Here is an 18,234-nt window from a genome sequence, read left to right as displayed (position 1 = left end):
TTCTTTTGAGTTCCATGTCCTGCATTATCTCTAGGGAGTTCTCATTGTACTTCTCTCCAGGACTGTTGGTATTTGGTGGGGATATGTTATTTAGGTTTTTCATATTATTATTTTTTCTCTGTGATTTTGACATGTGAATTTCTTTTGTAGTTTCTGATTCTTGTGTGAGAATCAAGCCTTCAAGTTTAGATCTGCTTCTTTTTGTGAACTTTATATGTCTTTGTGGTTTACTTTTTGGGCATTAAAAGCTTGTTCCTCTAAGCTTCCAGTTCTCTCTTTTGATTTTATCTTGGAGTGGCCAGATTGCTTTTGTCTTCAGGAGTTCCCACAGTGGCCCAAGTCAGATGAGGATCAGCTGCTCTCAGGCTGTCTTCTAAGGCCTGGATCCCTCCAGGAAAGATTCCTGGATCCCTCAGGAATTTGGGGTTTGGACTGGCCTGGGAACAGGGCCCAGGAAAGATGTTGGTCTAGGGCACCTGGTGGCCATGCTCCCCAGAGATGCAAAGGGAGATGTGTTGGAAAGAGGCTCCAAGGGCTCCTGGGGACTGCACTGAGGAATTGGGTTGGTCTGGATGCAAAGGATCAGGAAGCAGAAAGGTCAGTCCTGGGCATCCAGGAGAGAGGCTGGTGCGTTGTGCAGCCCAGGGAAGCAGAGGGAGGTGAGGTCAGGGCCAGGCCCAGAGGGGTCCTGGGGACCCCAGAAGGAACTGGGTTGGTCTGGATGCAAAGCATCAGGAAGCAGTGGTGGTTCCCCTGGTGTTTGGGGCACCAAGACAAGGAATGGGACAGGTCCCAGGCTAAGAGGAGAGACAGGCGGAGGAGATGGGAGGGTGAATGAGGCTGGGGGCAGGGGTCAAGGCACTGAGGGCACAATCGACTTACCCCAGAGAGAGGCTGGTGGGTTGTGCAGGCCCAGGGAGGCAGCAGGATTGTTTTTTTCTAATAAGGTGTATTGCATTCCTTACCCATGATTGACAGAAAGTGGGGCTATAGATCATGCCTTTCATGAAAAATTTCAATTTATAAACTAAGCATATTTGCCTAGTTATTGAAAGCAGGGACAGAAATGGCAAATCATTAATAAGGCAATATTTTAAATCAATTATGTGGCAATTTTGAGGTACTATGAGCAAAAGAGTGAACTCTCAGTGTTGTCATCAAACACCCAGTAGATCACTTGTAACAGACTGGTACTCTTCTCCCCCCCCCCCCCCCAGTCTTTTTTTGAGATATGGTCTCCCTGTAGCTCCAGTTGGCCTGGAACTCACTATATAGACCAGGGTGGCCTTGAACTCACAGAGATCTGACTTCCTCTGCCTCCAAAGTGCCAGGACTACAGATGTGTGCCACCATATCAGCAGACTGGTACTTTTAAGAATTGTGTAATATGTAGCCAAAACTAAATGCTCTTAAATAAACCTTGATCAGAAATACAGTTTTATTTTTTTAAGCCAATCCTTGTAAGAATTAGCAAGTTAGTTCAGTAACTACATTGACTTAAATAGAGGTTTGCTTGAGCTTTGACATTAGAAATTTTAAGATTATATATGTCGTCTTTACGTCTCATCTTTTACAGATCTAAATACCTCATTCAAAGTTTCATAACATAGTGTCTTAGTTTGTTCTTCATTGCTGTGACAAAACACTCTGACCAGTACCAACTTGGGGAGGAAAGGGTTTATTTGTCTTACATCTCCCAGGTCGCACGCAGTTCATCAGGGAGCCCAAGGTAGGAACTCAGGGCAGGAACCTGGAGGCAGGAGCTGGAGCACAGGCCATGGAGGAACGCTGCTTACAGGCTTGCTCCCTTGGCTCCTGCTCAGCCTGCTTTCTTATGCAACACAGGCCCACCTGCCCAGGGGTGGCACCACCCACAGTGGGCTGGGCCCTCCCACATCACTCATCAAGAAGATGCCCTTCAGACATGGCCACAGGCCAGTCCAATAGAGGCAATTCCCCGATTGAGGCTCCCTCAACCCAGGTGTGTCAAGTTGACACTAAAGCTATCCAGCACACATAGAAAAACAATTTCCTTATTTCTCCTTTACATTCTGGAAACATCCAGCCATCCTAATCTTCATACCTAAATCTTTCTCTTTTTTTAGTTTATTTATTTTTTTATTCTATGTGTGTGAAAGTTGACCTATGTCATGCATTGCCCATTGAGGACAGAAAGGGGTGTCAAGTGCCCTGGAACTGGAGTTACAGATGGTTGTTAGCCATTATGTCCATGCTGGGACTTGAACCTGGGTCTTCTCTAAGAACAGCCAGTGCTCTTAACTGCTGAACCATCTCTCCAGCCCTCTAAATCCTTCTTTACTAAAAATATTTCCATTATACATCCTTCTAACATTTTCACTTACCAATTACTTTAATACCATAACACATAAATAACAATAATTAAATTTGCCATGTCTTCTGAGGACTTTTTAAATGGGATACTAAGCAATGTCTATTCTCTCATAAGTTTCTAATTATTTACAGTAAACCAGTTGGGCCAATTAATTTAAGTTGGAATTCCTTATAGTAATAGAATAAACCATAATAAGAATTTGGCCAGTATAGGCTGAATCAACAACATTTGGGCAAACACAACTCTTTAAAGTCCAATTTGAATTACCTATGTTTAAACCAAAACATTTTTTGTTTTGTTTTGTTTTGTCTTTTTGAGACAGGGTCCCAGCTGGCCTGGAACTCACTATGTAGATCATAATGAAGTCTACATATATATACACCATAGTGAGGTCTACATAGTGTCCATGAACTCACAGAGATCCACCTGCCTCTGCCTCCACCTCCTGAGTGCTGGGATTAAAGGTGTGCACCACCATGCCCAGCTTAAACCAAAACATTTTAAAATGTGTTCCCATATATTCATAGGAATACTTTTAAGTTTTCTTTTTTTCCTGTTACATCTAAAGTCAGGGGCAAATTCTCTGTTATCTTCAGGGTAAGCAGGGAGCTGGCCTGCCTCTTACCATCTTAGGCAAGCTTAAGGGTGACTCCAGTAAGTTTGTGGGGATTTAAATTTTTTACTACATGTAAAGTGATAAGTAAATTCCCTGTTGTAGGACTAAGGCAACAGAGTTGGCTTGCCTCTATCATTTTTAGGGAATGGCAAGATTAACTATGGTTTCCCTTCTCTTGTAGCCTAAGTGATAGAAACTTTAGCAGGAAGTTCCCACCCAAGTATACTATAGTGGCAAAATAAAGTTCCCTTAAGCCGATTTTTACCATAAAAATTTTATATCATGAAATAAGTAATAATAACTTCTGTTGATAGTATTATGTCCCTTACCTGTTCTCAAGGGCATAGTGTTTATATTATAGAGCAGCTTTTGTCTCCCTCTTGGGCTCTGAATTAGGGGGACATCCCATCTCAGGAGCATTTGGAAAACATTTTGAGATAAATATACTTGTGTCTGAAATGGGAGGATCAAATCCTCCCTCCAGAGCCAGCAAGTTCAAACAGCACATAAAAATTTATTCAAAAAGAGCTTTTATTTCTCTTTAAAATTGAACCTAATGGGTTGGACTGTTTCCCGTCCTCCTTATAATCTATATAGATATTTGCAGATGAGTCTTATAATCTATTGGGCCTTATATTGAGAACTGTGACAGAGTCAGAACACTTAATTTTGAAGGGTCATTCCTTGATATCTCTAAATTTTATAAAATCATGAGTATGTGGTAGTTAGCACTCATAATCAAGGATAATCAAGGCAGAAAAAGTATCTGCTTTACTAGTGCCTGACTTGAGTTTCTCTCAGGTGTATTTGAGCTGATGAGATGTTTGAGAGCTTATATCCATAATTACTTAGATTATGTCTGGGAATGGAGGACAGTAAAGATCTTATGATATTTCTTACTAGAAGCCATTTTAAAATTATTCTCTGGTTTAGTTTCAGGTCAGCCTGGGATGCAGAAAATCATTTATACACACCACACACATACCACACACACAGACTTTTTGCCTGGTTAGTTTGGTCCTGTCTGTGCAGGACTCACCATTCCTAAAACTTCTAGAGAAAATATCTGCCATACATGTATTATGGAAGTCAACCAATTTCTAATAATCATAAGTTAAGGACAGTCTTGACTTCTTGTGGGTTAAATTGTTAAAATCCCATTAAACATTCCCTTTGACCCTGCTTAAAAAATACTTAGAATTTTTAGGCAAGCACTATAGTGCATAAGGTAAATTCCTCTTTTAGATAGGACTATCAGTTTGGCTATCTGCATTAGAAATACCACATTATAATTTACCATGTGTAGTCTAGTCTTGGATTAAGTACTCATAATTTAGAGAACTTGGAACACAGAAAACAGTAACAACTAAAAAAACTTGGAAAAAGGACAATTACAAGCATGCTTGCTCTCTATTCTATCCATGCCATTTTTACTGGGAAATGAATACAAATGCAGCATGTTGACACAGTGACAAAGCAGACAGAGACAGGCTTGGAGATGGCAGCGCAGAAAGAGCTGGTATAGACAACTTAGCAGCTACCAAACCAGGTACAATACTTTCCTAAGTTAGTTTCTTCCATTGTCTTTTGTCCCACGAAAGGGAGTGTAGGGCCATTTTGGAGAAATTAGGTGGAGGAGGTCCATGAGGTTCTTTAGGACATACTTGTTTTAGAAGCACACCTTTTTTTTCCTCTTGAGAAGGCTATGTTTCTACTTTAATTTGGTTCTAAAGCGTTAAATGCTTCACTGAATAATTTCGCAACAGTAGCTTAATTGATCACCAATTTATTCCCCAAATTCTGAATTAAGTGTCCCAGGATACCAGGGAAAATATTTCTTAATATCATTTGAAGTTTTACATATTTGTTTTGATGATGCTTTAGTTCCAGTTCCCTTAAGTAAATTTGTTGACTACCATGCATATGCACAGGATTCAGAAAAATATGGGGGCGCTGAAGAGATGGCTCAGTGGTTAAGAGTGCTGGCTGCTCTTGTAGAGGACTGGGGTTCAATTCCTAGTACCCACATGGCAGCTAACAGCCATCTGTAACTCCAGTTCCAGGGGAATCTTCTGATCTCCATGTGGCATTGCATGATACAGGTACACTTACATGCATGCAGGCAGTACACTCATACCCATAAAGTAAAAATAAAAAAATAGAAGGTTTAGGAGAAAGAGATTCCCACAATGAAAGCAGAAGCCTAAAGGTGAAAATGAAAGTGAAAGTTTCCTTGCAGTTGGGCCTAGTAAAGGAGATAGAAGCAAAAAGCAAATAAAGAATTATTGAAGTGGGCAAATGCAAGCTACAAGAAAGCCTTGCGCTTGTCAAATCACATATCCTCAGGTATGACTGAAAATGACCACAATTCCCCTTTTCCTCAGGATGTTTCCGGGCACTTGTCCATGAGTTAGCCCTCTGGCACAAACCATCAAGGAAATCCTTGCACTTGTTATATAACTTAACAATGTGTAATTGAGACTTCATGTTTCTCTCTCTTTTTTTTAGGACTTCCCTGGCCACTGATCTGTGAGTTCAGAATAGAGAATCTTTTCCTCACATGGTACACCATAGCGGAGTGTTACTAAACCACATTGAGGTTGTACCTGAATAAAGAATCAGCCTGACTCTTAGCGTTTTTTGTTTGTTTGTTTGTTTTGGTCTTTTGAAACAGGGTCTCCTTGTAGCCCCAGTAGCCTGGAACTCACTATGTAGACCAGGCTGGCCTTGAACTCAGAGATCCGCCTGCCTCTGCCTCCCAGTGCTGGGACTACAGGTGTGTGCCACCACGCCTGGCTTAGCATTAAGTTTTAATAGCCAAGAGTAGATCCCAACCCTAAGAGCTTGTTCCTTCAGATCTCTCATGGCATTGTGCTCTCCAGGCAGGCTTCATCCACACTTTTATTCAAAACGATTTCTCCATCATCCATTGGGAAACTACAAGCTTAGAGCTTCCCTCTTAGCAGAGGACCTTGTCCTTTGATTCCTAGGCCTAAAATGTCTCATACACATGTCAAGCAGTTTCCTCAAGTCTCAGTGAGGACACAGATATGAAAGTGCTACATTCAGCACTTTGAAATACAAATTCAAGCACACCCACATTCAATCACTGTCAGGTTGAGGGCAAAGTGGGGTCCAAGGGATGAAGGTCAGGTGCTCAGAGCACAAGAGCACATGGCTCAGTAAGCTTGTTTGCATTAGAAACAGTAGCTTTTTGATTGAATAAAAGTCATTGGTCCAAATTCTGTCCATTTTGCAAGTTATTCCTACATGAACCATGTCATGCAATACGAGTGGAGGCCACAATAGGGCATTGTATCCCCTGCAGCTGAATAGTTGTTAGTCACCATTCACGTGATAAGAACCAAACACGAGTCTTCTGCAAAAGCATCCAATGCTCTTAAGCCCTGAGCCATCTCTTTCTCCTTTTTCCTCTTGAGAACCTAGCCCAGGGAAGGATGCTGCCCATATTTAGGTTGGGACTTTCCACCTCAGTTAACTTAACCTAGATAATCCCTCACATACATGATCAGAGATTTATTTTCATGTGATTCTTAGTCCCATTAAATTTACATTCAATATTAACCATCACACCCATGAAATTTGAGCTTAGTGCTGGAAACTGAGATCAAAGAGCAAATATTAGAGCAGAAGATTTTCCTGGCACCCATATCCACAGCCATTCAAATAAGAATCTCCAAATAACTACTGCTCAGAAAGCAAGGTTAGGAGCTCTGTGCCCTACACTGAGACAGAGATCAATCTGTAAATTCTTTAATATTGTTTACTTCTGTGTTACACTGTAGTAAAACAGAAATTCTCAGTGACTGAGAAATCACAAAGGTTGATTCCCCTCACCCCCATGGTACCTTTCTATCACTTTGCTACTAGAGAGGGTCTTGGGATTTCCCTTGACTTGATGTCCAGGTTCTTTGTATCTTCAACAAGGAATTGAGCAAGATACATGTTATAGGGGAATTGGAATTCCCTTTGGCAGGATCTTAGTCTCATTAATAAAGAATTTTAAAATGGACTGATAAGGAAGCTTAAGAAGTGTTTTATTAGCGTTTGAGAGAAAAACCACACGACTAGCAAGATGTAAGTCCCAGTAGCTGGGAAAAGAGAAGAACAGGGAAGCTATGTGTTTTGAGTCAGGGTCAACAGTGGAGATTTGCAAGTAGTTGTATTAAGGGTAAAGGGTCTTAGAAAACAGTGAGAAAGCCCAGAGTATCATGTCAAGCATGCATGGGATTTTTGGTCAGTATCCAAAGGATAGATTGAAAGGGAAAAAGAAAAAGTTAACACTTTTGAGTTAGAGCTTAGAAAAGTGGCAGACTTAGCAGAGAAGATCTGCAAGCAGCTAAATATATATATATGAACGTTAACTCATTTGGGGAAAATTATTTCCTCTATCACTAGCATGTCTTCAGGTGAATCAGCTTTCCTGAGGTGTGGTCTCTTGGCCAGGTGATTCACAAGTCTAGTGGATTAGACTTTTTTTTTTTTTTTTTTTGGTCTTTTTGCGACAGGGTCTTGTAGCCCTAGCTGGCTTGGAACTCACTGTGTAGACCAAGCTAGCCTCAATCTCACAGACATCTGCCTGCCTCCTGAGTGCAGGGATTAAAGGCATGTACCACCATGCCCAGCTTGTGGATTAACTTTTTTTTAAGTATTTTCATTTTATGCATATCAGTGTTTTGCTTGTGTATGTGTATGTGCGTCATGTACATGCCTGGTGCACTCAGTTGTCAGAAGAGGTCATCAGATTACCTGGAACTGGAGTTGCAGGCAGTTCTCTGCAAGACCAGCAACTACTCCTAACCTCTAAGCCATCTCTATAGCCACCCAGGGCCAGAAGACCAGGAGGAAGTAGTTTTCCTTGGATGTGCCTTAGTAGAGCCCTGTACCTCCATCTTTTCATATAGTAAATGTGAGGTGGGAGTCCATCCCAATGGCTTCCAGCCTGCTAATGCCTGTGTAGCTGCTTAGCAGGTGATTTTTTTTTTTTTTTTGGTCTTTTTGAGATGGTCTCCTTGTAGCCCCAGCTGTCCTAGATTCACTATGGAGACCAGGCTGGCCTCGAACTCCAGAGATCCACCTGCCTCTGCCTCCCGAGTGCTGTGATTAAAGGCGTGCACCACCATGTCCGGCAGCAGGTGATCATTTTTGTCATCATCACCTCCAGCACTTCAGCTGATACACTGACCGCCCTCCCTTCAGGAAATCCAGTATCCGATATAAAATATGAAAAATTTTGAGCACTGGTTTGGTTCTCCAAATAGAAAATTCCATACCTAACCTCAGGTGACAAGTCACAAAGCACAGATGTACTGAAGATATTGTATAAAGTTTGTATAAGTTGTATATAAAAATGATTTTTAAATTTGTTTGGGTCATGTGTTTAGCGACTTTTCTGTTGCTCTGATCAAACTCCATGACCAAGGCAACTTATAGAAAGAAGAATTTATTGGAGCTTACAGTTCCAGAGGGTTAGAGTCCATAATGGCAAGGTGAGGCACGGCAACAGAGGTTGCCAGAGTAGAAAGCAGAGTGATCACATCAAGCAGGCAAAGGAAGCAGAGTGAGACTGGAAATCTGTCAAGGGTTAAGAACCTTCAAAGCCTGTCTCCAGTGACTTGCTTCCTCTAGTAAGGCTGCACCTCTTAAAACCTCCCAGGGGTATAACTTGTGGTTTGGAAATAAGAACAGGAAAATGTCCAGCTGCAAGTCAGTCTGCATTTGCACTAGATACTAGTAGTATATTCATATGATAGGACAGTATCCTACTGCTCTTGTATCCAGTGTACAGATCTGACAAATGACTTTGTCATTTTTTTTTTTAGTTTATTATTTCATGTGTATGAGTGTTTTGCCTGCATGTATGTTAAGTGCAACATGTGTGCAGTGCCCACAGAGGCCAGAAGAGGGCCTCGGATCCTTTGGAACTGGAGTGACTGACAGTTGTTAGCAGCCGTGTTTGTGCTGGGAACTGAACCCAGGTATTATGCAAGAGCAGCAGTGCTCTTAACTGCTGAACCATCTCTCCAGCTCCTAGCTCTTTGTTACTGATGTTTTGTTTGTTGAAACATGGTCTCCCTCTTAACCCCAGCTGGCCTTGATCTCACAGATACCTGCTTGTCGCTGCCTCCCAAGCTGGGATTAAAGGCTTGTGTTACTACACCTGGCTCTCTAATTTTTTTTTTTTTTTTTTGGTCTTTTTGAGACAGGGTCTCCCTGTAGCTCCAGCTGTCTTGGAACTCACTATGTAGACCAGGCTGGCCTTGAACTCACAGAGATCCACCTGCCTCTGCCTCCTGAGTGCTGGGATTAAAGGCGTGTACTACCATGCCCGGCCCTAGTTAATTTTTAATGAGAGTTTATTATAGGCTGAGCATCCCTTATCCAAAAGCAAAGTGCTAAGTCTAAAACTTGGTAAGCATTGTGTTTCTCAAAACATTTCATGTTTGAGAGCTTTTAAATTTTTTTATATTAAGTATGCTCCTGATAAAGTCTGTGCAAATATTTAAAATATGGAAAACCTGAAATCAGAAATGTTTAGCATTTCAGATAAGGGAGAGTCAGTTTGTAAGTTTATTAAAGATACAGTTGATACTCTTTGGAACCTTCCCCAATTCCGTCCCCCTTTCTCCTTTCCTCTCTAGTGATAATTGCACTCCTGAAATCTGTGTATGTCCTTCTTTTTCACCATTTTTGTATACCCATAAACTCTAAAAAGCATAGTATGCTTTATTTTTATGTCTTTACAGTTGTGATGATGTATTATCATATATAGTTGAACATAATACATTGGTGGCTTGTGTTCAATGCTGGATCCCCATCATCATCACTATACCCAAGCCTTCTCATGCCCAATGTAAATTATCTTCTGGTAACCTCTTTCCTGCTGTCTGTTCCTTTGCATTACCTATTCCAGTTATATCCCATATCCCCCAAGTTGAATCAAATAGTGTTTGGCCTCTTGTTCCTGGCTATTTTACTAAACACATTGTTTTAAAGGTTTTATCAAGCTGTAGCATGTATCAAAATTCCATTCTGTGAATGAACCATATTTTGGTTATTCATCTGTTGATGGACATGTGTTGTCTCCCCTGTGACTGTTATGACTATTTTTGCTGTGAGCATTGGTTTACAGGTACCTGTTTGACTCAGTGTTTTCACTTCTTTTGTATATATACCTGAAAGTGGAACTGCTGGGCCATATGGTAATTCTGTATTTCTTTTTTATACAACTGTCAACTATTTTCCATTATGACTACCATTTTGTGTAGTATGTTTTAAAATTTTACATGAGTAGCATTTGTACATGTAGTGACTTTTTAAAATTTATTGCTCTTAAAATGCTTATTTGGAATTTTATAAGATGTTTTTCCTTGTAACTAAGACTATTCTAACATTTTGTGAGCTGTCTTCTGCATAATTTGGTGTCAAGGTTATGCTTACTCCATTGAATGGCTTGGGTGGCTCATTTTCCATCTTCTGTTTTTCGAAAAACAGTTGCTGTTTGGGATTTCTAGGAAATTCTAAATGTGGTGGACTTTTTTTTTTTTTAAAGCTTCCAGGCAGTACTTTGAAAAGTATCCAGGAGATCATGAGCTCCTTTGGGAAGTTGAAGGTGTAGGCCATTGGCACCAGCGAACACCAGTCACCAGAGCATTACAGCGAGAAGCACTTAAAATGACAGGTACAATTTTTAGAACATGGGACAGTGTAAAAAGCAGCATCTGATACTGATGGTATCTTACTTCAGAGTAGTGGTGTATTATAATGTGATCTTTTAGTTGCAGATCTTCTTGTCTAAAGTTTGAGTTTTTATTGTTCTTTAACTTTTGACTCATTAATAATAAAAGGACCCAGAGTAGCCCAGCCACTGTAATAGCCCAGTAGGAATTTGGAATGAAAAATAAGATTAATGAAGAAACATAGATTAGGCTTGGGGATCAAAGATAGCTCCTAAATTTGCTCTCTAATATCAGTAAATACTGAAGATAATTATTTAAAACTCTTAATAATTATAAGGATTAATTTTAGTATATGATGGAGACATCTTGTACTTATTTCTTTCTGATAATCAGAGTTTATGAGCACTATTGCAAATAGTGTTAAAATGAAAATCAAATATTACTGGTTTATAATCAAAACTTTTTTCCTACACACAGAGGTTTCTCACCATGAAGCCAAAAGATCTGGGTCTGGGGACTGTGGTCTTGCTACTGTGCCAGAATATGAACCTGGAATGGAAGACAATCAGTCTAGTGAGATGCAGGTATATTGTATATTCTAGTAAAGTTTTTGTGTCTTTAAGACTTTTTTTACCCTGTCTCAAAAAGATTAAAAAAAAAAAAGGGAGATTCCCTTTGTTTGTTATTTATTTATTGTTTTGGAGATAGTACCTAGGGCCTTATGCTTGCTAGGTAAGTGTTCTACCACTGACCTACAACCCCAGTCCTCTTGTTACTTTTTATGTTGAGGTAGGGTCTCACCAAGTTGCTCAGTCTGGCCTTGATTTCATTTGTAGTCTAGACTGGCTTAAATCTGTAAACCACCTGTTTCAGCTTTGTGAATAGCTCACACTATAGGTCTGCACAGCAAGGTTCAGCTTAAGTTTTAGTTATGGTTCAACAACAAATTTAGGGAATTCCAACTGCATTAGTTTTCTTGGTACCATCTGTTTGTAAATTGATTACTAAAGATTTAATGTTTTTTGAAAAAAACTATTGTAATGGTGTTTACAGTATTATAAACTAATAAAGCTAATTTGAGATATATGTAATATAGAAGAAAATCATGACACTGTTACTTAGAGATTTAGCCACTGTTAAATTTTTGTGTATGCACTTAATATTGCATTTGTTTTCTGTCTTAATTGGCAAGAGAGTTGACTATATTTGAGTGAAAAGGTTATTTTTGGTTGTTTTTTTTTTTTTTTTTTCGTTTTTTTTGTTTTTTTCGGTCTTTTTGAGGCAGGGTCTCCCTGTAGTGCCAGCTGGCCTGGAACTCACTATGTAGACCACGTTGGCCTTGAACTCACAGAGATCTGCCTGCTTCTGCCTCCCAAGTGCTGGGACTACAGGCGTGCGCCACCACACCTGGCCCAAGTGAAAAGTTTTTATACTTTCATAAGGATAACATAAAAACTACATATAAAGAGTTTTTTTACTTCATTTTTTCTGCATTTAAGAACTTCCTAATAATCTTGTTTTTATGTCATGATCTCCTCAAGTAAGCACCCATTCATTTACAATTTGCCAGATTTCATAAAATCAAGGAAACTAGACATTTTACTCTTCCCATAAATGCAGTGAAGGCAATAGTTTAATATCAAGCCAAATAATTTTACATGTCATTTGAATGCATATAAATTATAGTGACACTATGTCATAAGGTTAACAGCATAAATTACATTTTCTGTCATTTTAGGAATTCATATTCTTCATACTACTTTAATGTATGTTTGTTTGAGACAGGGTCTCACTGTGTAAGCCTGACTATCTTGGAACTCATTATGTAGACCAGTCTGGCCATGAACTCACAGAAATACGCCTACCTCTGCCTTCTGAGTGCTGGAACTAAAGGTGTGTACCACCATGCCCAGCCTCTACTTTAATGTTTTATTTAGTTAAAGAAAATATTTTTCCTCGTTATTTTCTATTTTATATATCTTTATCTATAACCACATATGTAGCAGTTTGATTTTGACTGTGTGATTCATTCTTTAGGTAATGATAGTATTTTGTTTACTTTTATTTATTTATGTAATAAAACATTAAATGCATTTCTTTGAACCTTTTATTCATCTTTGTTTTCTAATTGAACTGCCAGCTTCTTGAAGGCAGATTTTTATTACACATCTGTCACAGTTACTCCTTGATATTCTATAGATTTTAAAAAATATTATTTTTATTTTTGTGTGTATGAGTGTATTGCCTGCATGATTATAAGTATACCTCTGTCATGCAATGTCTGCAGTAAGAAGAGGGTGTTGGATCTCATGGAACTGGAGTTACAGACAGTTGTTAGCTGCCATGTGTGTGCTGGGAATCAAGCTCAGGTCCTCTGCAAGAGCATCCAGTGCTTTTAACCACTGAGCCATCTCTCCAGACCCTATAGATTTTTTAAAATATCATTTAACACATAATATTTGTACTCCATTCATTATGTATAGTGAATGCATACAATATGTAATGATCACATCAGGATATTTGGCATACTTCATCACCTGTAAACATTTGTCATAGCCAGGTATGGTGGCACATGTCTTTAATCCCCATACTCAGAAGGTAGAGGCAGGCAGATCTCTGTAATACTGAGGTCAGCCTGGTCTACATAGTGAGTTCCAGGCCAGTTCCGGCTACAAGGAGACCCTGTCTCAAAAAACAACAACAAAAAATTAGTCATTTCTTTGTATTGACAACTTTCATATTCACATAGCTCTACTAGCTGTTTTGAAATACAGATTAATTATTATTAACTCTAAATAGATTTTTTTGATGTTTGTGTACCTATCATATTTTAGTTCAGTAAGCGTGTGATGGATGTATGAGTAGATGTTGGTGTCTAGTGGAGTAGGTACTGTAGCAAGCAGCAGACACAAAGGTGTGGTTCTTATAAGCATAGGAGAACTAGATGGTCCATTGTTGGAAGCAGATAAATAAGTATACTATAGGATATTAATGCCCTTAATTTTTAAATTTTTTTTGTCTTTTTTGGGGGACAGGGTCTCCCTGTAGCCCTGCTGGCCTGGAACTCACTATGTAGATCAGGCTGGCCTTGAACTCACAGAGATCCACCTGCCTCTGCCTCCCGATTAGGATTAAAGGTGTGTGCCACCATGCCCAACATTAATGCCCTTAATTATTATAGCAAATGATTGAAGGTACATAGCACAAGGATAACTTAAATGGCAGGTGGAAGTTCTGTGACAACAATTTTTAGAGCATTTCAGAATGTAATAGCATTTAAATGAAACAACACAAGAGGTATTTAAGAAATAGCATGTTTAATATGAAAGCGATTCATTATATAAAAGCTTCCCAGTTTATATTTTATAGTACAAATAGTATGTAGTGATGAACTATTCATTAAAAATTTTAAGCCGCCAGGCATGGTGGGGTATGCCTTTAGTCCCAGCACTTGGGAGGCAGAGACAGGCAGATCTCTGTGAGTTCAGGGCCAGCCTGGTCTACATAGTGAGTGTCAGGCCAGCCGGGGCTACAGGGAGACCCTGGCTCAAAAAGACAAAAAAAAAGAAAAAAAAAAAACAATTTTTAAAAAATTTTTTAAGCAGAAGAATTGCACAGTTTGTGACTAGGGAATGTTATTCTCTCATCAGGTAGAAGGCATTGGACAGGATTTGATTAACAAAGGAGACACTATACCAGTGAGGAAGCTGTTGGAATAGTCCAAATTAAAGATAGTAAAGGTCTAGACTAAACCAGTGGTGATAGAAAGGACAGGGTAGTTTTGAGAGGTTCTTTATTTAAAATTGGCAAGTTTTGTGATTGGTTGAGGGATAGGAAGGAATCATTACTGCCTCATAGATTTTGGCCAGAATGACTGAATTGTTGCTGACGTTAACTCAGATAAAGACTGGTGTTGGGGATTCATCTTGAGATAGGCTTAATGTGAAATCAGATGGGCTATTTGTTAGGGGATACTTGTTTGGAAATAGAGCTTTGGAAATGATAAAAGTTGGGAAACATTCATTCATCAGCAAAAGGTTAATCAGCTATAGTTTAATTGAAGATCACATGTAAAAAAAAGTCAGGAGAGCAGGTAGCTATGGACAGAATACCAAGATACTCCAAGGTAAACCTATAATATTATAGATGCTTACATAAGTTCTTAGGCTTATAAAACAAAAAACAAAGCTATGGGCTGGAGAGATAGCTCAGTGGTTAAGAGCACTGACTGCTCTTGCAGAGGACCCAGGTTCAATTTCTACCACACACATGGCAGCTAACAACTATCCTTAACTATAGATCCAGGGGATCCGACACCCTCTTCTGACCGCAAGCATTACACAATGTGGGTGCACTTACATACATACAAGCAATACACTCGTATACATAAAATGAAAATAACAATTTTTTAAAAAAGGTTGTAACATAGCCTTTTCATTTTGAAGGTAGATTTCTTAACAAAAAACACTATTTGAAAACATTTTTTTTCTTTGAAACTGAATGAAATAGGTCCATAGAGAAAAAAAAATAGCTTAAAATATTAGATTTTATGGGGCTGGAGAGACCGATCTATTCTGTTAACAATATTTTCTGAGGATTTGGAATCTGTGGGGCTGGAGATGGCTCAGCAGTTAAAAGAAATGGCTGCACTTGCAGAAAGAAGACTTGGATTCAGTTTTCAGCACCCACATAGCAGCTAACAACTGTCTGTAACTCCAGTTCCAGGGGATCCGACGGCCTCTTCTGTCCTCCTCCAGCATTGCACAACATGGGTGCACTTACATAGCACTTATCTACATGCAGGCAATACCTGCATACACATAAAATAAAAATAATTTTTTTTAAAGTTAAAAAAAATATTAGATTTTAATCTATATCTCTCTTTTAGATTGATTCCCTAAAAGATGCCTTTGCCAGCACTTCTGAAGGTAAGAAATTCAGCTGCTCCTTCAGTGTTTTAGCTCTGGACTTTAATGCTACTACTGCCCCTGATTTTGCTGTGTAAGAGCAAAACTGCTTTGAAACTCCCTCCCCTTCTTATTCCTTACCTGTAATGTAGAGATGGTAATGTCTCCATTATTTTCCCAAATCATTGAGACAGAACATGAGTGAAAATTCAGAAACACTTTGCAAAGGTCAGAACAACATGGAACTACAAGGAGTATATATTGACAGTTATTTTATAATTAAAAGAAGCACTAAAGTTTTCTTAGCTTAATCTGAAGGAAGGAGCAAATCTCTGTAGAGGTGGGGATATGTGTAGACTCGTGTCATTCTTGCATTTCTATGCATTTTAATAGGTAATCCTTTCTATACATAATTAAGTGCAGTTTCATGCTTTTTCTTTCAGGTCCTGAAAAGACACCTGTTTCCACTCGTACCCGAAGTAGTCATCTCAAGCGACCAAAGATTGGAAAGCGGTTTCAGGATTCTGAATTTAGCAGTCCTCAGGGTGAAGATGAAAACACTGCCCAGACTTTATCTGTTGCTTCCGTAAACAAGTAAGGATAGCATTATTCGTTTTGCTCACATTATTTTATTTATAGTTGCTTTCATACTATTGGTATCTAGTATTAAGGGCAGAGGCTGCATATTGTTGTGTAGCAGAATATCCTTGCTGAGAGGTTTGTTTTCAGGTTCTGCTGCAAGATTATTGATTAGGCTTTCCAGGAGTGTTACCTAATCGATGTTATAGGGAGCAGTAACTAGTAATAAACTTACTATTGATTCTTCCATGTGTGTAAATCTAGAATTTTCTAGTCATATATTATCTCAAGTCACTATCACCAACTTTGAATTTGACAGTATGTTTTAGATGAATGCTTCCTCAGATTTTATGAAGAACAAGTATCTTTGCCTTTGGGGAATTGACTACGTATTAGTAAAGACCAATATGTATGTAGTTAAAATCACTACGGGGTGGATCATGGTGGAACTATAAGGGTAAGCAGAATGTTGTAGAGGCCCAGGAGACACGGATTATGTCTAATTGAGTGAATGAGGATTTGGGGCCAGGGCTTCAAAGATAATAGAACTTTATAAGCCTAATTAGAAGACTTTCTAGTTTCAAGACCCACCAACTATGGATTACAGTGTAAATCTGTCTTGTCACTTATTTTTATTTTTTTAGGGGGTAGTGGGTTCTAGAGATTGAACCCAGGACCTCACATGCTGAGCTATTTGTCCTGTTCTTATAAATAAAGTTTTACTGTAAGACATCCATGTTCATTAGGTTTATGGAGGATGGTTTTCTCCTTCATGTTTTTTATTTATTCATAGGCAATTACTTGTCTTCTGGTTTGTGAAAGTAGTAAGTTAGACAACATGATACAGTAATGTCTGTCAAAGTGGCTGGCCACAAAAACTCTAGTACCATATTCATCTGATGGGTACTCTCTCTGAAGAGGACTGATTTTACTATTTTCATCCTTAGAGTATTTCTGGACAGCCAACTTGACCTTCTTCCTTCTTTTTTGGAGGGCTGTATGACTGCTTCTTCCTTAGCATCACCATGAAATGTCAACACAAAGAATGGGCTTCTTTTGAATATTATAGTCAAAGTGTGCCCTTCCAGTTGCTTACCAACAAAAGTCAAGACTTTGCTTATGAGAAGGAATTCCTTCCTTATTCTGGATCTTGCCCTTTACATTTTTATAGTAGCCACAGGCTCAACCTTGAAAGTGATAGTCCTCCCCATAAAGATTTTTAGGAAATCTGCATCTTGGAGGCTGTCCATTGCAGATGCCAAATCAGAAAGGGCAGGTTTATATATTTTTATTATGGTTGATTTTGCATTATGATGGCAGGGCTAAGTAGTTGAAATAGAGGCTATATGGCCCCTAAAGCCTAAAGGAAAAGTTGTTGACTTCTGATTTTCCAATAGAACATTCTCTTGTGATGGAGATCTTCAGCCTATGCCCAGTTAGCATACCCCCTGAGGACTTGACATGTGGCTGGGGCATCTGAAGAGCTGAAATTTTTCTATTTCACTTAATTTAAAATAATTGAAAAGTAAAATAGTAATTTGTGTTTTATGGTTACTTTATTAGTCCAAGTCTAGATTAAAAGAATAGCATGAGCAAAGGCATAAAGCTAGAAAGAATGTTGAGAACAGCTGATACATAAGGTAAGTGGAAGTATGTATGTGGTAGGAAATAAAATAGGAGTTTAGCTTCTTAGGCCTAGTGAGGTGGTATACTTTCCTCAGTTTATTGATGATGTGTGTACTAAAAGGACAACTCGAAAGCTCTGATAGAGAATGTGCTGTGATTAAGCTGAGTGGGGAATAAGTTATGCTCATCCAAAGAGAACTGGGGCCTGAAACAGAGCTGTGAAAATGGGAATCAAAAGTTAGAGATATATTTGAATAGCATTTTGAAGTTAGCACTATACCATTATAATTTCTTACCCATGTTGATGTTTTCGAGAATGAGAAGGGTGTTATTAATCCTTATGCCAGGGCTAGGAGTGTAGTTCAGTGGTAGAATAACTGCTTAGCATGGGGACCCTGGGTTGGATCCTCAGCACCAGAAAAATAATTATGCCAGTATCCATAATTATGGACA

At 39.0% G+C, this 18,234-nt stretch overlaps 1 protein-coding gene across 3 annotated transcripts in view; it reads left to right on the top strand.

Annotated features, from left to right (window-relative positions):
• Positions 1-18,234, top strand: part of Fam169a (family with sequence similarity 169 member A) — a 75,972-nt gene that overhangs the window by 46,968 nt on the left and 10,770 nt on the right. For all 3 annotated transcript variants that reach the window (XM_008829726.3, XM_008829724.3, XM_008829725.3), the window contains exons 7-10: positions 10,543-10,671; positions 11,147-11,253; positions 15,558-15,597; positions 16,020-16,170. In XM_008829726.3, the coding sequence (XP_008827948.1) occupies positions 10,543-10,671; positions 11,147-11,253; positions 15,558-15,597; positions 16,020-16,170 (427 nt within the window). The remainder of the gene's footprint in view (positions 1-10,542; positions 10,672-11,146; positions 11,254-15,557; positions 15,598-16,019; positions 16,171-18,234) is intronic.

This window comes from Nannospalax galili, unplaced genomic scaffold (genome assembly GCF_000622305.1).
Source record: "Nannospalax galili isolate Female #2095 unplaced genomic scaffold, S.galili_v1.0 scaffold1054, whole genome shotgun sequence".
Taxonomy (NCBI): domain Eukaryota; kingdom Metazoa; phylum Chordata; class Mammalia; order Rodentia; family Spalacidae; genus Nannospalax; species Nannospalax galili.
The sequence above is the reverse complement of the archived record's forward strand: the minus strand, read 5'-3'. Positions and strand labels throughout refer to the sequence as shown.